Raw genomic sequence first — 25,232 nt, 5'->3', positions numbered from 1 at the left:
CTTCCCAACTGTGTCCAGTGGAGGGGGCTCTTCCGTTAGGGATCCTGGATCTGTCATTGCTGAATCCAAAGTGGAGTTGGATGCTAAATAAAGTGATATTGAAGTTACAGCGTTCTGAATTTGAAGGGGTTCATTGTCCTGCTGAAGGTCTGGGAATATCAGAAGTGTCCCCAGTTGCATTTCTGTAATACAGAAGTATTATCTCAGTCCTCTCATCTCTCTTCTGGGGAAGGTAATAACTCTCCTGAAATTAAGCTGTTCTGTTGAAATGTAGATTTCCCAAAACGAAAACACTAAACCCACTGAGATGTTTTGCATTGAAAAACAAAGTTCTGTACTATGTAATTCATATTTATTCTCTCTGCTATACAAGACAGTTGTGTAAGTTCTACTCTTCAGGTAAACAACACGTCAGCATTGTTTCAAGATCAAAACGGCTTCATTTTGTAATTTGATTTGATTTTTAACCTTTTGATTCACAAAAATCTATATGCCAATAGAGGTGTGACAAAATCTGGTTTTCTCCTAGACTCTCTGAAAGTGCTGAGCACTAGTCTGGTGAATAGAATAACAATTCCCAGATAAAGAGAATTTAGTTTTTAAAATTTCTGTACAGAATATTAGTTGCAGTACATACCTTGTGCTTGTGTCAGTGAGCCTCAAGTGTGTGATTTCTTACTCTTTAAAAAACCCAAAGAAACAGCCTTTAATATGGAAATGCTTGTCTGGTAGAAACTATAAGTTTTATATAATCCTGTTCTCATTTTGTTTCCTAATTTTTAGATTACACCAGAGTATATTCAAAGTGTTTGTGCTTGCTTGTTTAACAATCATTTGAAACAAACTGTAGCACACAACATTGACTTCACAAGGCCTGGAACTGTAAGTATAAATGTTTGGGATTTTTACAGTAACTGTCTTAAAAGACAATACTACTTAAGCTACATATAGAACAATAAATGTTCTGTAATGGGAAAGACAAAACATAATGTGTTCAAGCTTGTATAAGAATATGGCAGTACTTTGTTTTGTTGATCTCTGATGCTGGTCAATGACCTGGTTGTGTAGTTATAGCTGTGTATGATTAATTCTGTTATTGTGAGGACAGTAAAATTTGTGTCTGTTAAAATGCTAACAAAATGCTTTAAATAAGCATTAATCATAAAAGTGCATCAAAACATTTTACTAAGAAAATATCGTGTACCACTGTTCTACAAAGACAAGCCAAAATCATGAACTGTGCTTTTTGTTTTTGCCATGGCAGGCATTCATGTGTACTTAACTTTGTAGCACGAGAACTTTGTGAAGTGTCAAAGGAAAAGCAGAAGAAAATAAAATTTCTGCTTCTTATTAAAAACCTGCCAAGGTTTTTAATAACAATGATGCTATGGGTACATTTTGTTCTTCTTGAAAATTTGCTAGACAAAGATAAGGAGATAATACAAATGCTTCCTTTTCTTTTCTATGTGCTAATATTTTCAGAGATAAGTATGATTCCTCATTGCTCTTCAGGCTGTTTTAAATGGCCTCACTTTCCTGTTAATGGTCAGAACTCCTTTCTCTGACCTGCCATGAGTTTAGGAGGTGCACTCTTATGCAGCCTGCAAAAGCTGCTGTTTCAGGCTTTCAGGAAGGAACCAGCATCTGTTTGTCTGCTACCTCAATATTAGCTTCTGTCTGCTGCTCCCCTTTCCTCAGATTTCTATCATATCCATAGTTTATCTCATCTCCCATCCTGTAATGTCCCTCCTCCCACCCCATCTTTCTTCTAACCAAAAGCTTTCAGAGGTCTTTCCTCTTTCCTTGTCAGTGGCTTTTTGAGATAATGCTTTAGGTACCTCAGTGGTCTTCTGTATTTTTGCTGTCTGATATTGAAGTCGTGTGTGTTTCTCCTTCCCTGTACTGAGATCACCCATTCTGTGCAGCCACATGCCCTCTTCTGTCTGTTCCTGCTCTCTGCTTGCATCGACTTCTCTTTTTCTCCTGTGCTTTCAAGGTGCTCTGTTTCCCCAGGGTTTTGCTTATTATTTCTATTCTTCTTATGCATGCATTGATCCTCCAGTCTCTTGAACCCATTAGGAAAGGGGCAGAGGGAAGAGTGTCATCCTTATGCACGGTTCTGATTTCTGCTTCCCTAAAAGTGTCTCTAAAAGCATTTCTGCTCCAGAAGTGCCTTTGCCACTAGACTTATTGGCACTATGGCCACTTTGACACAGTCTCCAGCTATGCAGATAGGTTAGAGAAAGAGAATATGTTGGTGGTGGATTTTTTTCCCTGCTGGAAGTAAATTTTTTTCTCCTTTAACTAGGTTAACCTGAGCAAGGCTGTGTTCTCCTGGCACAGTTGTATCTATTTTTATACTAGGCTTTGCTAGCAGAGCTATTTCTGTGTGACTTTGTGGCTCATTTATCCAGGCTATTTGAGGTAGTTGCTGTGACAGCCAAACTCTCTAGTGAAGGACCAGTCCAGTTATAGCCCTGAGAGTGTTTAGATTAAGGGTTTCTAGTTTAGGTCACGCCTTGACACTGAGGTTCTAGCAGCTACTGTGGTTGGACTCTCATGTTATTTCTATAAGCAGATCCACACAGGCTCTCTGAGGCATTAGCCAAGTTTTGGAGGGCTAATCACAGTCTTTGCATATAGACATTAACTGCATCATAATCAGGTTCCCTCATCCTTTTGTCCTCTCTTGATTTATTATATTTTCTTGTTTACTTCCCAAGTAAAGAGTTCTGGTTTTATACATGAATAGCAAACATGTAGAAACACAAATAAATGTTAGAAGAAAAAATAGATATTCTTATGAAAAGAAAAATGAGATTCCTTTCTCATCCCAGAATATGTCTAACCACTCCCTGGCTTTGTTGATGCAGGAAGCCAGATGAGATGAACTAAAATTCTGACTATTTGCCATTAGGCCACTCGGGCATGCCATTACTTTTTCTTCAAGGATTCAAGTACTTCATTGTTATGCACTCAGATGTTATTGTTCTGCCCTTAAGTGGTTTCAGGTTTTTGCATGAGTTTTGGAATAAAGCTGGAGGCACCGTGACCCAGACTAAGTAGCAGCACGAGTTCACAGCATCTGTGCTGGATTTCTCTTGGAAGATTCATTCACTTTTTGCCCATAACTACTTAGAGGCACTAGAGTGTGGTCTTTCCAGCTACTCCATTTCACAAACCTCCTGCTGTAAGGGGCAGCCAGCTGCATAATTACAGAGAGAAGAGACTAGCAGAGGGGCAGCTGCTTCGTTCATCCTTACCTTACTATCACCTTACCTCATTCTGTAGGCAAGATGAGTGTGAGGCTTAAAAAAACAGTCATTGTCTAAGGAGTTTTATCAGCAATTAAATATGGTGGTTTGTCAGTTGTTAGGTTTTCCCCCCCACTTCACCTTGACTGTTCAGGATGATCCTATCTCACTGACATCACCAATGTCAGGACAAGGCCCTGAAATAAATTGGTTCTGCTGGATCAATATCTCTAAAACAAATGAGCAGAAAAAGGAATCATCAGCAAGGAAATTACTTTTTTTTTTTGGTACTGTAACACAGCCTTAAATTTCCACCACTGTTATTTAGGGTATGAGTGGACATGCATTACATAGTTTGGAAAGAGGAAGTGCTTGAGTTCACAGCCAGTCCAGGTTTTGGGTCAGGTTCTGAGAGGAGAAAATGCTAAAACTGCATCATTCTCTGAGATCTGGACTTGAGCTTTAGAGTATATTTTGCTAAATCAGCCACACTGATAGTTTTTAGTTACACTGGGAAGGAGGATTATATGAGTACTGTAAGCAAAATGAAGTATTGTCCAAGGAAATTAAGGAGTATACCTTGGATTATATCCTTGGTAGCATTATTTGTATGCAAAGTTGATTTTATTCCCAGTACATTGTGCTCAACTTTTAATGTTGGAGAAAGTCGTATTGTGTAGTAGAAAGCTGTCAGGTCTCAGGCTTTGAAATTACAATAAAGGTGACCTGTATCAGTTGCTAATGTGCAAACATCAGCTTCCTGGCTTGCCCTCCACCATGGCTGAAGGCCTGTCCTTTCAAACTGGAAGAAATTTTTATCAGGAGAACAAATCCCACAAGCAAGTCTTACTGAGCTGGCTTTAAGACCTGAGGCAATGACAGCCAAAAGAGTTTTTCATTGTAATCATACCCTGAAATCTTACTTAGCAAGGGTTTCTAGTGTCAGCTCTGTGTTCTCTCCTGAGCTGGATTGATCTCATTCTTTTGCAGAACAGCTCCATGTCTCTTGCCAGCTCTGTGACTTCCTGGGTCAGCTCCTGAGCCTGATCTACATCCATTAACAGGATGCATCTGCTGCTTGCAGTGGGAGAGAGGTCACACTACTGTGTTACAGCTGGGAGACGTTTCCAAGGCCTCTGAAGGCCTGGTTTACCCTAAGGTTTTTCTCTTAGCTGCAGTTGAATGTTATCTCCACCTTCCATCATGTCATTTGATGTGTCTGGTCCTGAATTGGGAGATAAGAAACCTGAGAGAATTATCAGAGCAGAAGGTGGGGATTTAAGACAAGAAGGTCAGAGCAGCAGGTCTGACAAGCTGAAGAAAACATTTGTTTGAGGAGTTAATAGATTCCTGACTTTTTAGTGTTCCTTTGGATAGGGAACTGATGTGGGTAATGGTAAATTTGAAGAGTATACTTTCAAGTACAGCAATTCATTACAGGATTATCACAGTCCCTATATTTTTAACACTCTTGAGATAAGTCAAGTTTTAATGTTTTTTTACCATTTTTCTTTTCTAGTCTTGATTTGTCTGGTGGATAAGAAGCAGGGATTGTAGTTTTTGATGCCTGCAGTTTTCTGTTCAATACACATCATGAAGCCAAGAGGATTCTGGCTTTTTATCATAAACACAGTACATTCACACTCCACCAAAAGTAGCAAAGGCTCAAATCTGAAACCCAAACCCAGGTTTTTTTTTATTGAAGTAAAGTGTACACCTTCCTGGAATATTTTGGATTAGGGATAAGGTAATATGGTTCTCTAAGTTTTGGATTACAGGCAAAACAGGAACTGCTTCTTCAGATGTGCACTTTCTGCCAGTAGTAGAGATGGGTGTAAACCACTGGAGAATCTTTCTGTGACCTGAAAGCTGTAGAGTTGTTTGCATGTATTGCACCTGTGTCATGGAATAGAATAAATGCCCATTATGTTTTTGCTGCTATTCATTCTGATTATATTTACCTGTAGCTACAATTAGCTGAATTAATGTCCCTTGCAAGTTTTGGGTCTCTTCTGATACCACTATTGAAGCTGTGGAAAAGTAGTGAGGTGGGTTTTGTAAGTTCTGTCACTGGTCAAAATTACCAACTCCTCTGTAAAGTTAAACTGTCACTTACAGACTGTGAACAAGGAAGATTTTTTTTTTTCATTTTTGGGATAGCTGTAATGACTACTCTGGGCTCTTATTTTTCTTGTACTCTGTGCTTTTTTCCTCAAACTTGGTTTTTACTGCAACTTGCCATCAAGCTGTAATAGTTGGTGGCAAGTATTCCGTTTCTTACTTATTAAATGTCTGCACCAGCAGAGCACATGAAACCTAGGATGAGGGTAAGTATTTTAGTCTACTTAAGGAGAACATGGCATATTTTGTACTAAACTACTCAAACTGTGAATTAGCACCATTCTTTATTTTAGTAACTACGTACTAGGTTTCCCTCCAGAGACTTTCTTAGTTTATCCCTGGAACCTTTTGGGATGAAGAATTGATAACATTGCTGAAACACCTTAAGTTGTCTCTCTGTCTTTGTTATGTGCTGGTCAGAAACTCCAGTCAAAGCAAGTGTGGAGCATAGTGGCAGGTGCTTTCTCAGGAGCTGAGGTCTTCTGATCCAGGCCATGTTCAGGGTTTCTCTCTTGGCTGCCTCAGTGGAGTGAGCAGCACAGGTCATATATTCCTGTCAATTTGTCAGTGCTTTGTGTGTAGCTGTTCTGACTCTGACAGTGTGGAACAGTGTGCAGACTAGGTGTGTTTGCCAGGTATTGAGAGGAGAACTTCCAAATACATCACAGAAGAGACACAATAATTTCTGTTCTAAGACATACAGGTATGAGGATTGGGAGAACATGTTTATACTTTTCTTTTCAAAGCTAATAATCTATTAATTTTTAGCTAATTTCTGTTGGTTGGGGGTTTTTTTTAACTGTGTATTTCTTTGTGATTTATTTCTGTTAACTTATTTTTTTTTAATCTTCTTTATTTTAATGTGTGTCTGTTTGCCCATAAAGGGATATTACTCTATGAGCCCTTGTGATGACGGATATGTAAGTGTCTATCTTTATTTCCTTTCACGTTGCCTGCTCAGTCTCTCACAGTCTGTATTTCTCTTTATTTCACAATGTGCTGCAATTTTTCCTGCATTTTAACTTGTCATGACACTAACTGTATGGTTTATGAAGAGCCAGAAAATGTACAGAGCTTGGAAATTCTGCATGGGGAATGGAATAGATGTTCTGGGTAACCTTATGGCTTCATAATGCACATAACACAGCATGTCAACATAAGAGCAGCTTTGTCCACAACTTTAACATGAAAGTCAGCTTCTTATAGCATGCAGAAAGCAATTATTTCTTCCATGGGATTATCTGTGTATAGTATGCATTCTCTGTGAAGTGTGCCAAAACCAGCTGACCCCCACAACACCTTTGACAAAGCAAATAAATATTATTGCTCAAGATAATCCAGCAAGTTCATGCCCTTCAGAGGGGTGTTGTATTCTGCATATTTGTATTTTTTGTTTCTGAAGTCAAACTTCCTTTCGGTACTAAAGATTATGAAATTCTTTCACACAGTTAAAATGATCCTCTTTCACTGAAAACACAAAATTATATTCTCTGTACTGCCTGTGACTCCTGTAATCCAGATGGAAGTTTGTATTCTGGCAATAGTACAAGTACACCATAAGTATCTAATTTTGCCCATCGTCAGTGCATTCTTTGTGAAGAAAGGAAATGAGTCTACTTCTGAGTAAATCAGTATGTAATCAATTCATAAAAGTTATTGACACCAATTCTGAAAGATGCCAGTCAATTTAAAATAATACATATTTATATTTTTATCACTTTCTTTAAGTAAAACAAGATTTTTGCCTTTCAAGAAAAGCTGCCCAAATTTCAAACATATATATCACCTGGAATTAAACTAAATCCTTGTGGGCATTCAACTTACCACTTAGAACAACATTTTATTTGGAGAAATAGTCATAGAAATATTGAATGCAATGGACTATTCCTTACATGCTTATTTTTATCTTCATGTAGAGAACACAGCCCACATCCACCTATGGTGAAAGATCACCTGTATCAATCAACCTGTTCCCATTGGTGACATGAATGTTCATAATGGACCCTTTTGCTTGATGTTAAGCATCTTGTTCCTTCATATAATGCTCTGTTTTGAGATTGGGAAAGGTTGATGACAGATAAGCAATTATGAATTAAATGATTTTTTGCTAAAGAAAAACTTTTTCCTTATCCAGATTAGTACAAAGTATTAATTAAATGTAACTTTATACAATGTAGAATGTAATAGCTTACTGTGCAGAGTTCTTTATAAGATTTTTGCAAAGCTATCTGATTCTGATTCTGAGAAATTTCTTGAATATATGGGTAGCTTTCAGCTCCCCTCACTGTTTATGTTAGTATTTTATACTTCTTTCTGACATTTGTGTTGTCATTACATTATCACACAGTATTACTGTGTGACTTTTTAATGTACACATCAGATGTCTCAGAGAACCTGTTTTATATGGCAAGTGGTAAGTTTTCATAAAAGCATATCTCTAGTATAAATAGGAAAAAAAATTAAAAACATTTGCAGACCTTCTTATGAAATAATACTTTGCATAGCCCCAGTAGACCTGCCAGGTTACACAAGCTCAGGGTCTAATCCCTCACAGGCTGCATGGAGCAGTCTTCTTGTTATTAGTATGTAACAAATGAACTCAACATAGATTTGTGAGTTCCAATGATTTGTAGAAATCTGCTCAAATTTTGGTTTTGCTCTTCACATATTCATCACATATCTTTGATTATTAATTCTGAATCTGCACTGAATTTACACAGAATTCTTACAGCACATTTTCAGAGTGGGAGCTGAGGACAGAATCTGACTTTCAGCTTTGCCTTCAGCATATTATGAATATATACATCAAACAGCAGAGGGGATATGGCTTGAATATAGGGCTGCAGTATTTGATAAAATCTCTTGTGGTTTTGGCTTGCACATCAAGTGCATCTGCTTTCTTTTATAAATACTGATTTTTTTTTTTCCTTTGAACTTCTTTGTTTTATTCCATGCTGTTCATATTCATGCCTGTCTTTGTTCAAAAATAAAGGGATGCCATCTGTGGCTAATGTGCATCGTGACAGAATTATTTGACTTAATATGGCACCTGGTTTGGCTTTGGCAAGAACCAACACAAACATAAGTCATACCCATGGTCCTACCAGAATGAGCTATGCTTGGGCTGTTTTTTCTTGTGTTTCTTTCCTTAAGACACTGAGCTTCTGCATGGCTTTTCAGTTATGACAAATGATCCTCTCTCGAGATAGGTTTTGCATGAAATATATTTTTTTAATGATGAAGTCTATGAGAGTTGGGACATAGGAACGTGTTTGCCACAGGTTCTTCACACTCTGCCTTTCCTTGGCAATCTAAGGTATACTGTCACTCAAAAGGTTAAAATTATGGCTACCCTGTTCCAGGAAAGACTGGGGAAAGGGCCTGGGAGAAAATGCTGAGGAAATAAATCTTGTAATCTAAGAAAAATGAGAAGAGTAGCTACTAAATAATTTCTATTTATGATGATTGTCCTATAAGCATTGAATTGCTTAATAGCAAAATGATATTTTTTAGCTCTTGCACTCTGCCATTCATTGGTAGATCTCAAAACCCAGCTTGTTCAAGGGATTGATGCCTGTGTCTGCTTTTCAGATGAGAAAAATTGAGGCCCAGAGACATCAAATGATGTGTTTGGATTCTGTCTGCAGTTGGTGGCTGAATCAGGACTGGAAATGTATCTCCTGAGCCAATGTCTTACTCAGCATGCCACAGATGCAGATTAGCTTACTTATGACTAATTGCAATCATGCAGATGAAAAGGAAGAAAGGAAACCTCTGCCTGTAACATGCTTGCATTCTTTCTGCTTATCAGTGGTGCTGGCCATAGTCAGATTGAGAAATGACAGTGCAGTGAAGAGCAAACTAGCCCCCAAAACTTTCTCCATTCCTGTAAGGCCTTGATAATTGAACCTGATGTAATGTGAATTTTTTCCTTATTGCTTTCCCAGAAACACCAAAAGCCTGAAAGAACTTCCTTCCTCCTGTGCAGGTTCTAAACTGATAAACTGTCTCTGACCAGCAAAGTGAACAGAAGTTTTTCCAGCTCAGTGGTTCTGCCCTCAGAGCCCCAGTGCAGGGCCTGCCTTACTCTCTGCTGCCTTTTTGGTGTAGGAAGAGCACAGAAGGAAACCATACTAAATACCTTGCTGTGCTCCATCAGCTGGCTTAAAAAGTAATTTGGGGATTAATGGAACCTTGTCCCATTTGATCTGAATGTTTTTCCAGTTGAAGGTTCTGTAGTTTGAAATTTCATAAAAGCTTTCAAAATCCTACACTTGCCAAAAACTTTTATTTATGTAAAAGAGTGATATGTGCATCTTAACCAGTTATCCTCTGGTTAGATTTTGGTTGGAGCACATTTTTCTTTCTAAGACAGCAAAGAAGTGCATTAAAAAAACCCTTTTATTGAGAAGCAGAGAATCTTTATATACATCTATATAGCCCTAGTGCCCTGCTCTGTTTCTTCACACATTGCTATTCTCTGTTTGACCTTCCATCTCCAAGGGCTCTGCAATTTTTTTTGCATTCAAGTGCTGTAGTCACTTTCTTCCATTTCCTCTAATGGACAGAGGAGAAAGGTGCTGACAGAGGCAACGAAAGTGATTTGTGATTTAATTGCACAGCAGCTATAAGGTTTTAGGTTTTGACTGGGAAAACAGATTTGTTTAAATAAAATTAACTTTTTATACATATTGAAAATGCTAAGGAAAATGAAGAAGGGCAAAACAGTCTAGGGGAAGAGATGATACTTAGAAAGAATTTTGTATTGTGTAAGATAAACTATGATGTGAGAACTGCTGGTCCAGACAGTTTACTTTTGAGGTGTATGACCTGTTTATAAGTCATTCATTGACATGATATAAAATGCTTTCCAATGTGCACATAAGCTTATTTCACATATAATAGAGCAGTTCCTTGTATTACAAGGATATCCACAAGGTTGTTTTCAGGAATATGTCAGTTGGTGTAATTCAATATTCTCTATGGTATTTCATGCTTTTTGTCTCCTAAATCCCACCATTTTAAATCTGACAATGGACATTGATTATATAGTTCCCATTGAAAAAGGCTCAGTTAGGAGAGAAGACCAGTGTTACAGGCATAAGTGGTAATCAGAGATTTTTAGCAGAGAGATCAACACAAAGAGGTGACATTGAATATTCTGCAAATACAGCATGTAGTTGACATCAGAATGCATGACATGAAGCACTCTTATGCCAGAATTGCTGCTTCTTTGCTTACCTACAATGATACTCACTGAGGCAGACAACTTTCATGTGGAACTTTTATGTGGTGTTGGTGCTCCTTGTTGTGCAGTGGTGCCTGCACAGACACTGTGTCACCCTGCAGAGAAGAAATATCCAGGATTTAGTTATAATACCCTAGGCAGAACCACTAAGAAATGGCACACTATTTCATACTGGTTTTATCCATACCAGAATACATAGTCCTATCTTTACATATTAATAATTATATATCGGGGTATATTTTGGTAGCAGCAGGCACTTGATAACATTAGTGTTGGAGCAAAGAATTACAATAAATTTATATGCAGGAATGCATGCTGGGTCTCCAATGAAATATTATTGCAATTTTAAAGGTATGAAAATTTATGAAGTCAGTGAATGTGCTTAGCAAGTTCTTCATCTTCCTCAGCGGGCTCAGATAGTAGTTTCTATTAATTTATTATTATTATTTTTTTAAATGCTTCAAGCATAGGTAATTTGTGGACTGTGTGGGTGAGGATAATATAGCCAGATCATAACAAAAGAGATTTTGACCTGTGAAATACTTTAAGGGAAAAGAAAGATAAACACTAAAGTGCTCTTTCTTTAGCTGTGTTCCTGGTTAACAGCATGGGTTTTTATAGGAAAAGAACTGCAGAATCTTAGTGAAAGAATTCACTTTGGACCTCCTTAATAACATTATGTGAAATTTAGACTTGTATGCTGTAATTTCCTTTTTTCTTTCTTTTTGTTATTCAGGCTTCCACACTGTTAAGGGCATCTTTATCCTCCATGTAAGTATTTGTTGCTGAGCTTCATTTCTGTCTGTAGAGAAGAGGAGGGGTTTGTAAACTGAAGTGCACACTGCCAGTTGTCTGCAAATGGGACTCACTCCTCCTCTGTGCTTCCTCTGACCTCAGTGAACACTGATGCAAGTATTGTGTGATCAGTGTTCTTCTGCTGAGCAGCTTCAGTAATGTTCTGATTTCAGCACAATGTTGTTAATCCAGCAAATCTGCCATTCCACACATATGAGGTTGTTTCTGTATTTTTAGAGTTTCCACATATTTCAGTCCTGTTGTTCTAATTGGTTTGATTCTCACAAATCCAGGAAAAGGGGGAGGCACTAATATGGATTTTTGGGTTCCTTTAATTTTTTTGTGTCTGACTTAATAAATTTGGGCTTATAATACTAAATAGAAATGGTATATTCAAGGTGAAGTTTTATTAAATTTTTGAGACACTTTTAATCCTGTTGTTTACAAGATAATAAATGGGGCAATTATACATAGGACATAAAATTTGTTTTGAAAAGTGGTAGGATGGGAAGATAGTAAAATATTTTAGTGATTTATATTTAAATGTTAAGATTAAAACATTGTCTGAAAGCAGTTTTCTTAAGGGAAAATTCTATTGCAGTGTTAAATTTCAAAACAGCAAGATAGTATTGGTGCATAGAAAGTAGTCCTGTATTAGGTCTCATGTTAAGTCAGCACACTCCAGGCTATGAAAATCCATTCAGCCCACACCACCTCTGCTTTGGAGAAGACATTTCTGTGTACATAAGGGCTTGGAGGTGGAGATGGAGCTGCAGCTTTATACTGCATCTGTTTCTAACTGTGTCAAGAGCCTTGAGCTGCTGCCCTCATGCCCTTGTGGTCCAGTAGGGGAGGGGAAAAAAGGATGTTACTGTACTGTTTTGTGCCAGTAAAAATCCCAGATTATCAACTGTCTTGTCAGTTTAATGTCTGCAGGTTATGATGGTAAGCAAGCTGCATGCATAAGTAAGAAATAACCCCAAATTTAACAAGTCTGTTGTTCTAACACTATAATGGTAACAAAAGTAATAGAAGTGTGAAAATGTGGAAGTTCTTTTCCTGAAGCAGACTTCCTGTTTTGGCTCTTCTCACCTCAGTAACATCAGCTGCACTGAATGAGGAGAGAAAGTTTTGATGAGTGTCTTTTCCTTTAGGAAGGTGCAGGATGTGCCATTGCTGCCCTCTCTGGATTATGAGAAGCTGAAGAAAGATTTGATTACAGGGAGTGATCGTCTCAAGGCCCTCCTACTGCAGGCTCTGCGCTGGGTAAGGACAGGGAGGCATCACAGCTGAGATCCCTTTTGCAAACAAGATCTGGCGATGAGTTCAACGTGACAGGCAAATTCCTGTTGGTGAAGCTTCCTAAAGCTGTTGAGATGATGAAGGCAGCCCAGACAGGAGGTGTCTATTTGTAGCATAGCAGTGTCCTTTTCCTCAGAGGAGAGGCATTACAATTGCAATTACATGAGCAATTCCCAGATTTCTGCGCTATTCAGTGGAAATAATTTCTGTTGTGCTTTCAGTTCCTTCTTCCACATATCATTTTGCTTTATATAAATACTGCTGTATCCAAGACATACCCGACTCGAATCACCACTTTATCACCACAATCACACTCGAATCACTTTGCTTTATAATCAAAGTATTTTACAGGAACCTACCTTTTGGTTGACTTGGGTCCTGTAATGACATTTCAGAAAAGTTCCAGGTGACAACAGGAAGTTACATTTTCCTGCTGAAAAGGAAGCTGGTGTGTTCAAAGTGACAGTCATGGAAGATAATAGTGGAATTCTGATCAAGTTTCAGTGTCTGTTTTCACATAAAAACAATCTGTTTGTTCTGACAAAAAGTACTTCTAGCCCAATGCTCTGTCTCAGATGTTTAAGAAAAGCACTGCATCTGTAACTTAGAGGAGCTTTTTTAACTTTATGAGAAGTAATTCTGTATCCTTCCTGTATGGACAGTGATGAGAGCTCCCAAGTAACAGTTTTGTAATGGATCACAGAGCTGAGGTCAGCTCAGTTCATTTAATCTCTTTCCCTTAGGTCACTGAGGTTGAATTACTGCTCCCCATGAAAGAGGTTCTCAGCCACAGAGTATCAGCACCTTTAAAATCTCCAGGGGTCATCAATCTGTAGTTTTGGCTTTTTGTGGGTTTTTTTACTTGTTTATTTATGTTGTTATTTATTTTAGCGCTTGACAACATCATATCCTGGGGAACAGAGAGACACAATCATGCAAGCCTACATCAGTAATGACCTCCTAGATTGCCACAGCAACTGTCAGGTCAGCCGAAACTCAGTTGTCAGTTGTCCAATTTCTGTGTGATATTGCTGTTTTATGTCTATGAAGTGCTGATCATATAATTTTATTGTTCTCTAGAAGAGGAGAAGAAAAATGGTAGTAGGTAGTGCCAAAACTGGGTGATACATTTAGCTTCTGCATCCCAGTCTTTAAATGTTGATGGCAAAGCTTTGCTTTACAAGAGCTCTTAGTGTTGACACAGTTCTTGTAGACAAATGGAAGTTTATCACCTCCCTGTGCTTCACTTCTGTGAGTCGAAATGAAGCCTGAGCCCTTTAAGTCTTGCTTATCAGATGCTGTGTCTCTTTTTGAGTGATTGTGTATTGTTTAATAATACACTCAATTCATTTCACTGATCTAAGATAAGCACTAAATTAGGACTTCGGTCCCAATGCCACTATGGAATGTGTCATTGTGCACCTGCAAGGATCAACTGTGTTTCTGTGAATTTGAGGTGGATTGGCACCTTTCTTTAGAAAGGGGAATTGCTGGTGTGTTGATTTTGAAAAGTTGTTTCAGTCCCTGATAACCGAGTACCGTTGCTAAGAAAAGCACAACTTTTTTCATTGATTGTAGTGATTTCTGTGCATAATTGAGCTTCCCAGGCGTTCGAGGCACTTGAGCCTGCTTGGTTTGTTGTGTCTTTATTGTCTTTGCAACAGTTTCTTGTACTACTAAGAAATGTAAAGGATTATTAAATCAACCATCAGTTTTTCTCCCTCTAAATTTCTGTAAGAGGGAAGTTATATGTAAAGCCTGAAATAAAACAGATAAGAAGTCATTTCAATGTGGTGTTGGTAAGTTGCTGAGCTGCTTCCCATGCTCTTCATTGTCAAAGAAAAGCATTCCTATTCAGGTAATATTATTACACTTAAGTTTGTCAACAAAGCTAAGTTTGGTTTGTGGGGTTTTTTTGTTACTGACTATATATTAATTTTAGGTACCATCTTTAACTGGACTGTATTGGCTCAATATAACTTCCCCTCTAACCATGGAGTTTATTGGTGTTTTAAGAGACTCAGATGAGTCTCTATTTTTTCATTTTCCATCTCTCCTTCAGCCCCCTGCCAATAAAAAAAAAAGAAGTTTTATATCATATTGACAAATCAGTATGCATCCAAAGGGTTTGTGTTTTTTCTGTGTAAGTTTAAGGAAGTTTTTAAAACATTATGGAAGACTAACTTTTGTGATTTATTAACATCTGCTTTCTTTTTCAGAGAAGTGTCCTCCAATTGCTATATTCTAAGAGTGAGGTAGTGAGACAGTATATGGCAAGGCTCATCAATGCTTTTGCTTCACTGATAGAAGGTAAAAGATTCACTGCAAAAAAAAGATAGCATTTACATATAATACTGTCTTATTGGTGCTTCACAAGTGCATGTCTCTGCATATGGAAATTCAGAGCCTTATTTGCACCCTTTTTCTAGTGATTCACTCTCTTTTGTAGCATGCATTCAAAACTGCTTTTCAGTATCTGGAAAGTTTTCATTTTGACACTGTATATTCAGTATTTCTGACTTGTCTTGATGATTTGTGATCTGTGTGGGAACTTGCTCAGATACTGCCTTTAATATAGTCTTCAGTTTCTCATGAGGGTTAAAGACAAAAATCCCCATTAATTAAGTTTCCTGTGGGCAGACCTGCTACCAGGTTGTGCAGTAGTAACTACTGTGGCTCCTGCATTTTTGTGGTCCTCACCTGAATAAATCTTTGTGCATCACTGCTAACAATCCAGATGTGTATATATCCAGCTTTCTATCTCTGCCTGTCCCAAATTAGCTCTTGGTTTGCTGCTATTTTTGGAGCTAAGTATTGCTACGTGCTGAAATCTCATTTGAAGTCTGGAGGACACCTGACTTTTCCCAAGCTCCTTGGACATTTCTGTTCTTTTTCTTGATTGTACAAAACTGCTAGATCAGAAAGCATATACTGAAAGTGGATTCTGTGTGGTACTGATTTGGCAAGTGTGGACCTCTAATACCCCACGTGTCTGGGTTGAATGCCACTGGTCTGCTACACGACTTTGTGCAGGTTTGTTTGGGTCTTGGCACAAGTTTGTGGCTTGTCAAGAGGAAACTGAGGTCAATCCTGCTTACTTTTCCAAAGAGAGGAAGGTTTTCTGTCATAGCTGCTATCTCAGCATCTGTTCTTTCATCACTTTTTGCACCAGGTCGTGCCTACCTTTCTCAGAACCTAACATTGCTGCAAATGCTGGAGGACAGACTGAAAGCTGAAGACAAGGATTCCCTTACATGGGAGAATGTTCTGGGGGCTCTGCAGAAATTCAGCCTCAGGTGATGAAAGCACAGCGTGTGGTGGTGACAGCAGGGGAGGAAATGCAGGCTAGTTAGGCTCTGTTCAGGGAGGAAAGGAGCACTTGATTTTCCCATAACAATCATCAGAACCCCTGATGGCTGATGAAAGCAATGTCACTTATTATGGAGGAGAATTCAGTTTTGCTTACTGAATTAACCTGACTTCCTACCAGCTGTCAAGGCCCGAGTAAATGTACATCTCCTGCCACAGCCTTGTGTGCTTTGTATGTGTTCCTTAACTGAAGAAAGTGAAAATCTTAACGCAGAAAACTCTGACGATCGTACACAGAAAAAAAGAGTTGTGGTACATTCCAAAGCATAAGGTTTTCATTATCCTTTCTGCAAACATTTTTCAGGGATTTCATCTTTATCCTGTTGACCCCCTTTCCTGGAGCTGTCTATGCACAGGCTGTCTTGTTTCTTCCTTTTGCATTAGCAGTCTGACTCAAGTGCCCACCACAAAAGAAATACGCAAAAGCAGTAAAGGGCATGCTCTGTTTATCAAGTAAATATGATCTGAGGAACTCTGTTTTCACAGCAATCAGGAAGAATACTGAAAATTTGGAAGCTTTTTATTTTCTAAAGAATAACAGTCTTATAGAAGGTTAATTTAGATACTTGACATAAGGGAAACTTTTTTAATATGTGGTCAGATGCTCCCTTGTTTTGCTTAGTCCATGCCATAGACCTGCTGCAATATCCAGCACTAAGAAACACATGAGCTTTCAGGACCAAAGCCAGGAAAGCACCTGCTTTGATCTTTGCAGTTTAAATACAATGCTTCTTGGAAATAATGTTATGAAAAATTCTGTTCCTCAGTAAGACTTTTCTACCAGCATATACTTCTCCTTTTGTATTGTAGAGTTTTTATTGTAGATCACAGTTGACCACCTGGCACTTTATTCACCATAGTCTTTGAGAGAAACTACAAGTTGAATTAAAGGAGCATGAGATTTAAAAATCTCTAAAGAAAATTGCAGATAGATTGAAGCAAAAAACCTTATTTGTCAAATTGGCAGTACAAAAGTGCTACAGTGCTATGGCTACCTATGACAGAAGTAATTAATTTGTTTTATGGATCTGTTGTGTGTGGCTGGCTTTTAAAACTAATTTAAAAAGACAATTGAAAATGCCATTTTAGCTGGAGTAAGAAGCCCTAGAAAACAATGAAGAAATTTACCTCAGCAGTTCACAGGTTTAAAAAGAACAAAATAAAACAAAACTCCCTGATCTATCCAACAGTGTTTTAGTCCTCTAACCATATGGGAATCTGCATCTTCAGTTTCTTTGGGCTTTGTTAATTATTTAGTTTAGTGATTCTGCCAAAACAGGTAGTTTAGGGATTTTTTTTTCTGCAGGTTGGTGTATTTTTAATGTGCTTTAATGTACTGGCTATAAATGCATATGAAAGCTATTTATGTTGTGATCTGACATTTGTGATTTGTGATCTGATTTTGTTTTTTAATCCTAGGCGCACACTGCAGTCAGCAATGATCAAAGATGGGCTCATTTTCTGGCTGGTTGATGTTCTGATAGACCCAGATTGCCTGTCTGATTACAACCTGGAGTATTGTGCTGCCTTGCTCATGAATCTTTGTCTGAGGAGTGCAGGTGTCTTACATTTTGAATTGCAACCTTATTCCAAGAAATAGATGGGGAAGATTGTGAATTTTTTTTCCTGTTTTACCAGGATTCTTTCAAGTGCCTATAATCAGTAGCAGGAACCACAAACAGAGATATTTGAATGCTATAACCAATGCTTTTGAGCACATCTCTTTTCCCAAGAATTCTAATTATGGGAATTCTAAAGAATCAAGCAATGGCACCCTATAAGGTCTGATTATTTTTTGTATTAGTATGTGAAGGCTGCCATTGCTACATTCAGGCCCACTTTTCAAAGTACACTTTGTGTCCACTTACAGACTCTGTGTAAGAGATTTCTTTATAAACAAAGAACTGGGTTGAGGAGTAAGGGTGAGGAGCTTAACCTTCACCTTGCTTTCACTTCTACAAAGCAGAGATTCCCCCCAAGAAAATAAGATCCTGTCTGTGTCCAAGAGACTTAAAAAGAGCATAAATTAAATTTCCTTTTAAAAAGAAAAGTAAGGTAAGGGTGAAAAATACTCTGCTTCTTGTAAGCAAAAAATTGCCTTTGTTAAATTTTTTAATCCCTTTTGTGTTGCATCCTGTCCAAGACTACAACTTCACTGATTTCAACTCAGTTATGCTGAACAGCATTTGTCAGGAACAAGAAACAGTATTGCTCTGTGCAAACTATATTCAATACCAATTCTAAAAAGTAAGAAAGAAACTTGCTCTGATATGTTCTATTTTTCAAGCTTATTTATGTGTTCTGCCTTTGCAGGGAAGAAAATATGTGCAAGTATCCCAAACCCCATGCTCAGAGTTCTTTCTGGTCTTCTTGACCATGAGAATCCTAAGGTATTTGTACATCAAACTTTGGGTTAATGAAAAGGTGGAAAGAAAAATTTAAAAAAGAAGAAAGAAAAAGATGTAAAAAGTAAATTGGTTTTGTTTCCTTTATTAGATCCTCGTTAATTAAGTTGCATGAATTTTGCCTAAAATTCACAAATGCATATATTTTATTTTGGTGAGCAGAGGTCTTTCTAGACAAAAGCATGTCTTGCTTTAACAGACATTGACAGCTTTGGATGTAGTTACCATGCAGTCCGTGTGCTTTGATTACAGTTTCTGATGCTGCTTAAATGTCATGCACCAAATCACCTCAAGCTTGACTGTTCATGAGATGAACAATGTGTGATGCAAACCCATTATGCAAAGCATCAGGTGCAGGGGAACACATTTGCTGTGGTTTTAAGGAATGCTTTAAGAAAGTAGTAGACCTGTGACATTCATGAAGCTGCTTTGGCTTTATCATCCTGCCTGAGGCTACAGTGCTTGAAGCCTGTCTTGAGTTCATGCTGGCAGGGACTTTTCCCTGTTCTTTGTCCTGTTTTTTGTACTGCTATTAGTGTTTGTCAGAAATAGACCTTTTTCTGCTTTTCTCTCTTTCTTTTCCTTTATATTTAATTTTATTTATGGCTAGGTCAATTTGTAAAAACACATTATCAGAAGCAGGGGGCTGTTTGGGAAATTGGCATGCAGCATACTGGTTTAGTTCAACCATATCACAGTATATTTGCATCCTAAAAGTTCTCTGCTTTCCATGTGGGAATTTTTGCTAGTCCAGTCTAGCCTGGTTAAACTCTTTGAAGTATAGTTATTTTATACTTTTGTTCTTATATTTTGGTAGTCAACTGGGAGAAATGTAAGAGTTTTTCTTCATGGTGTTACTATTTCTTCCTCTTAGGTCCAGTCATATGTGAATGGAGTGCTGTACAGTATTCTGGCCATCCCTTCTGTCCGAGAAGAAGCCAAAGAAATGGTAAGAAGTGCTGCTTTGCAGAGCATGAAAATCAACACCTCTGCCAGAGATGGCCCAGACAGGCACCTGCTGAGCAGGGCACAGCAGGGCTGTGTGGTGGCAGCCAGGGCTTTTTGAGAAGGGAACCCACAAGAGGCCCTTCCCCTTTAATCCTCAGGGAAGTATGAATGTATTTCTCAAACACTTGTGCCATGTTTCCAGCTCTTTTTCCCAGGAGTGGAGCCCCAGTAGAGTGAAGGATTCTGTCTGAATTCTAAATGAAAGGTGTTATTTTAGAATTGTGTGTCCTTCTAGCATTTTGTAGACTCCTTGTGGCCCCAAGAGATGCTTTCATCTCACCTGCTACTTCTTCCCTTTATTCTGCACCAGTGAGTAGCCACTAAAAGGAGTTCTCGCTGCTTTTCTTTCTGCCTGGTATAGACAGGTTATTTGGGGAAGGAGCAAGAGGAAGGTTTCAGAACTAGGAACTGATTTCCTGAGAAAGTTAGTCTAATGGTAATGACTGTGTTTCAACTTCTGTGTTTGAGGATGCTGCTCCTGGGATAGCAGCATGTCTTTGTATCTTAAAAACTAACCCAGAGAGTTATGGAGACATAATTGTTGTCAGATGTTCTACCTCACAGAGCACAGAGGATTGGAAGTGATCATAAGTGCTTAAAGACACAACATCAAGGCTATACAGCCATAAAGAGAGAGACCAGGTTTAAAGCCAAAGCTGGTTCTGCTTTCTGCTTTCTTTCTCTGAATCTTGCACTGTTGTCTCTGTGGATGGAAATTTTACCCTGTTCTGATGACTATTGTGTACTGAATTCAGAAGGCAAAAGCAACAGATCTATTGTAAAAATTTGCTGTTCATCATGGACATGTGTCTGTTTGAGCCTCGAAGCAATCTAGAGAGCGTATTTCTTTTGTCTGTGCAACACTTGGAGCTGGACATTGTGGTTTGCTTCACACTGCCTCTGTTTTCCCTGACCAAAAAAAAAAAAGATATTTTAGCTAACAGATCTCTGTCATTGTGGTGACATGAAACACTGATCTACCAATGTATTCTGCTACATCCAGGGAATGGAAGAAATTCTACGCTGCTTCATCAAGGAAAGAAATGAAGAGATGGTTCGACAGATGGAATTTGTTATCAAGCAACTCAATTCAGGTCAGACCACAGGCAGCTATCAGAGTTTTAAATCTTTCACAAAAACCATAAAAAAGCTCATGTTTTTACTTGGCATTGGAACCCTCAAAGAATAACAATAGTGTGATGGTCTGAGAGAGGGTGAATAGTGAATGTCAGGATTTGAAAGTAACGTATTTCAAAATTTCCTTTATGTTGTAGTAATAAAGAAGAAATAAAAGGCTCAGTAAGACACAATTCCAAAGTTTTGGGATCATAAATAAAATTATTTTGGTTGTTTTCTTTCATGCCAGTGATCTGATGGTAATGAGAGACTGCTGCCAACTGGAAAAATGCAGTAGAAATTTATAAAATAGGATTAGGGACTAGGTCTGTCTGTGCTCATCTCTTGCTCTCTTGAGGTGTAGCTTTATGTGAAATGGCTCATCCTGAATAGGAAGCAGACATCATTCTTTTTGGAGAGGATGTTGATGGGTCATCAGAGTTGTAGATGCTGTTACTATAGACAGAGAAGGTGGAATATTTATTCCATTTTCTGTTGCCTGTGACTGAAAGGAAGACTGAAGAAAGAGAAAGCAAATAATGAAAGGGAGATTAGTTCTGGTTGCATCTTTCTGTACAGTAAGCATAGAACAAGTTGAACTGCTCTGTTTGGCTTTTGGAAAGAGAACACAACCTGTCTTTTTTTTGTTGTTGTTATTATTCTTTTACAAGCTAGAACTTGAATTTAAGCACTGTATTGTCACTATACAATATTTGTTCATCAAGGTTATAGAACCACTCCTACCTGAAAATGGCATTTTTAAGAGCTTTTTTCAGAGTCATTGATGAGTACAAGTTGTGTTTTATGATTTCCAGTGTAAGCCTGGCCACTCTTTTCCTGAGGAAATAATTTTGTCCAAAACTTACAATAAGTATTCTGCATGAGTACTAACTTTTTATGTATGAAAACAGTATAATATTAAAGTATTTGTAGGGAGAAGTAGAGTCTCTTATTAAAAAAATTTGAAAAATAGACAAACTTGCAAGTGCACATACTTTCATACAAGTCTTGTCAGTAAATACAGGGAGATGTCACCAGGGACATGAGAAAGTAACTTTTATGAGAAAGTAACTATTCCAGAGTGTTTCTATTTCTGCCATTTTCCAAAATATTAATTGATTTCAGTTTTTTCTAGTAGAATGCTTATTAGGATCAAATTATTCCAACAATTGTCCTGAAAAGGACATGTCTGTATGAGAAGCAGGTTAAATCTTGCTCCTGTAAAACTGAGGTAATAATGAGATCCTGTTAAGTTGTACATGTGCATCTTAACTAACACCATTTTGTTTTGCTTCTTTCTAGAAGAGCCATTCAATGATAGTATTGTGTCTGATGATGATGAGGAAGAGGAGTATGAGGAAGTAAGTAAAGGCTTTCTGGATCTTTTAGAAAAATCCTTAACCTTCTAGAAAGAAAATATTTGTGTCAATAAACCAGATGTTGGTTTTCTGATTTTGCTTTTGGTTTTTAGATTTACTTAATTATTCTTACATTAACAAGGAAATTGGATCTGTTTCCATACCTTTTCTTCAACTCACCACCTCTGATAATTAAAGGATTGTAGCTTGACATGAGTGAAGAGAAGGGTTGTCACTTTTTCTTAAGGTATCATTATCTATTCAGGGTGTGACTTTATTTGCTGTTTAAAAACTTTGAAATGTATTTAGTAAATTGCTGGAATGTAAGAAAGTGAAACAGTTATTACAAATAAGGAATTAGTCCCATGAGAAAATAAATTAAGCATGAGAAACTATGTCATAGTAAATATAAGCTGATTAGCTTTGTATTTCCTTCTCTGCTAATAAAAGCATTCCACACCAGTATTTCAACATCTTTTGAGAAGCTGTCTTCGTAGAGTCATGGGTGTAGGCAACACAACATAATGGATCACCTAAATTAACAATCAAAGCAGGATGTAAATCATGTGAGGGAAATGTTGTACCCAGTCTTCACTGGTGGTGTTGCCATTTCTGCATTGCCCTAAGTGCACAGTGGAGGCATGAAAATACAGTGTCAGCAGTTACGTGGGAGTTTTATCTTGAAGAAACCTATCCCACTGCATTTTTACTGAGAAGCCTTGCTTGAGAAATTTAAAACAGCTATAGAAGATGTCCTGGAAACAGTATTTGTGCATACTTAGGTGTGTGTATGTGTGCAAATGCATCATAGCATGTGTTTGGCCCTGAAGAAGTCAGTGACATGGAGAGTGAGTGAACTGCAAAATGTTCTTGTATTAGAAGTGTTACTGCAGAACAGATTTACTGAAAACCATGCTTTTAGACTAAATACAAGTTTTTTGTCCTGAACCAACAAAGAATAAGACAGATAAAACTTAGTTGTGTGCACAGTCTGCTAGCTCATTGCACATTAACAGAAATGACAGGGACTGGGGAAAACCAAGTCTAATTTTTTCCTGTTACTGCAGCATGACAGAATGCATTTTCTAGTGCACATTGACCTTTGACTGTTTTGAGAGCAGATAAAAAATGCAAATATCCTGACTGCAACAGGTGTGATGTGCTCTCAGTTGCTATGGGGTGCAGCATCATGCAGGATCCAGGCTTTGCCTGGCAGTGTCCAGGGGGGCCTTGCACTGGTTGCATTACTTATCCACTTGTTGTGTTGTGTTGTGTATACCTTTTGTGTTGTGGCACAATAGGTGGTGAGCTAATAATCCCTTTGCCTAAAGTTAGAGCTATGTGGAAATTCTAAGTTTAGAGCTAGAAAATAAGTTTTATTTAACAATCAGCTCTCCCCTTTTTATTCTAAGGGGAGAGTTCACAGGGAATTCGAAGGGAATACAGTAAACTTTTTTTGTCTTGTAGGGTTATGTTATTGTAATTGTTTCACATCCTGCCATCCTGAAGTCTGTTTTTTATAATCTTTCCACTCCTCCAACTGAAAATCAATGCTTGTGCTGCAAGATGGGCTTCCTGGAGATTAATCATTAAAAGTTCCCTTTGCTTAAAATGCTGCTTAACACCTTTTAACTGATGTTTCAAGGCTTTGAGTGTCCTGGGTGAGTGGTGAGAATCCAAGGTCATGATACCTTTGCTTCAACTCCGGTATACTTTTTTAAAGGATACTGTGTTTTGTTGTGAAAACACATGGATAAGGAGCTCGTTCCTGAAAGGTGTGGCTTTGAATTGCATGATAATGTTCAACACTTCCATCACTTTACCTGTTCCTGGGAATGAAAGGAAGGTGAATTCTCCTGTTCAGTCCTACCCCCTAGATGAGTTGCTGCTCTAGGTGAAATCCTTTTGAAATGTATTTTTGCCACTGGACCATCATGTGATTAAAGTGGACTTCTTGCATTTCTTATTATTTGACTCAAAAAATAACAGTAGGGTTTTGTGTCCAATTCCAGTTTTTCATTAGCTTTGCCTTTATATTAAAAAGAAAAGCCAAATTGTAACATTAATTCCAACACATTCTGAATCCTCATTGCTGCTGGGAACTATAATTCTGTTCTGCTACAAGGACATCTGGTTTCTTAGTCCTTCAGTTTAGAAAATATAATTTACAAATATCATGGCAGTAATGCATAATGTCATTACTTTGTTAAATAAACAAAGATTTGTTGACTCACTACCTCGATCCTTGGAACTCTTTTGTATTTTGGAATTGCAGTGAGTTATTGTTCTCAATGGTGTTCTGTGATAACATCTGATGTTGTGATCTGGCAACAGAAGGCTTTGGAAAATCTTATCAAAAGACTTGCTTTTATGTAACTTTTAAACTACTACAGATTGAATACATTTCAGGATATGCCCATATAGTGCCAATTTTGCCAATTTAGTGACATGCTTTCAGACTGCTTACTGATGTTGTTGTTCAATACCTTTATTTATACCTTTACAACTTAAGAAACAACAAAAAGACTCTCATGCAGCCTTAATTTGCAGGTTTTGCTCCAGCTTTAATTGTTTACAAGAGCATGCAAATGTTCCCTGTGCTGTTACTATTACCTTTCATAGGAATTTTTTGCTTTTATCTGTGTTTAATTTAGAGTTGATGAATTCTCTCCTGGCTTTGAGCAGATCTTGTGGTAATGACTACTTTCTTCTAAACACTGTGACTAAGATGCAGTTGGGCCTGTTAGAGGAAAATTCTGGGATTTCAAAAATTTAAGGTTCGGTACTGTGTAACGCTGGAGTATATAACCATATAAAAAATGTCTGTGTGTGTGCTGTTATTCAGAAATAAGTTGGCTTTTGTGTTTTTCTGGTAAGCTTTAAATTAACTGGTGTAGAGCTTAGGATACACTGGCTCCTGGAGTACATACCCAGCCTTGAGATGTCAGCCTTCTGAGGTGTGTTGACACCCATGGTCACAGTGTGTATTCCTGGTGCTCAATATTCTCTTGACTGGTCTGTTAAATACTAACTTAATTTATCATCAATATTTGATCTTTGCGTTTGTTTTTTTATTTGACTTGGACCATCTTGAAAAGCTGCCTGTTAGAGTGAATATGTGGTATTGTAGCTCTGATTCCAAAGTTTGGTTACAAGCTGGAGCTGTGTGAGGTGACTGTACAGTGACGATTTATCAGACACCCTCTGATCCACTGTCACTCAGCACCTGGCAATGAAATCAGAGAGCTGCCGTGTG

General features: G+C 37.9%; 1 protein-coding gene across 7 annotated transcripts in view; it reads left to right on the top strand.

Annotated features, from left to right (window-relative positions):
* The window catches only part of ARMC9 (armadillo repeat containing 9), a 55,000-nt gene that overhangs the window by 11,304 nt on the left and 18,464 nt on the right, over window positions 1–25,232 (top strand). For 5 of the 7 annotated variants that reach the window (XR_010346176.1, XR_010346179.1, XR_010346177.1 and 2 more), the window contains exons 9-20: window positions 784–882; window positions 6,260–6,295; window positions 11,360–11,394; window positions 12,573–12,684; window positions 13,612–13,704; window positions 14,940–15,030; window positions 15,893–16,016; window positions 17,509–17,648; window positions 18,403–18,479; window positions 19,369–19,443; window positions 20,506–20,596; window positions 21,921–21,979. Coding sequence is in view for 2 of the 7 variants with exons in the window: in XM_064385544.1 (XP_064241614.1) it covers window positions 784–882; window positions 6,260–6,295; window positions 11,360–11,394; window positions 12,573–12,684; window positions 13,612–13,704; window positions 14,940–15,030; window positions 15,893–16,016; window positions 17,509–17,648; window positions 18,403–18,479; window positions 19,369–19,443; window positions 20,506–20,596; window positions 21,921–21,979 (1,032 nt within the window). In the remaining 5 variants the exon portion in view is untranslated. The remainder of the gene's footprint in view (window positions 1–783; window positions 883–6,259; window positions 6,296–11,359; window positions 11,395–12,572; window positions 12,685–13,611; window positions 13,705–14,939; window positions 15,031–15,892; window positions 16,017–17,508; window positions 17,649–18,402; window positions 18,480–19,368; window positions 19,444–20,505; window positions 20,597–21,920; window positions 21,980–25,232) is intronic. The other 2 variants (XR_010346180.1, XM_064385545.1) reach the window with 1 other exon arrangement.

Source organism: Passer domesticus, chromosome 11 (assembly GCF_036417665.1).
Source record: "Passer domesticus isolate bPasDom1 chromosome 11, bPasDom1.hap1, whole genome shotgun sequence".
In the NCBI taxonomy this organism is placed as follows: domain Eukaryota; kingdom Metazoa; phylum Chordata; class Aves; order Passeriformes; family Passeridae; genus Passer; species Passer domesticus.
This window is presented reverse-complemented; position numbering and strand designations above follow the sequence as displayed.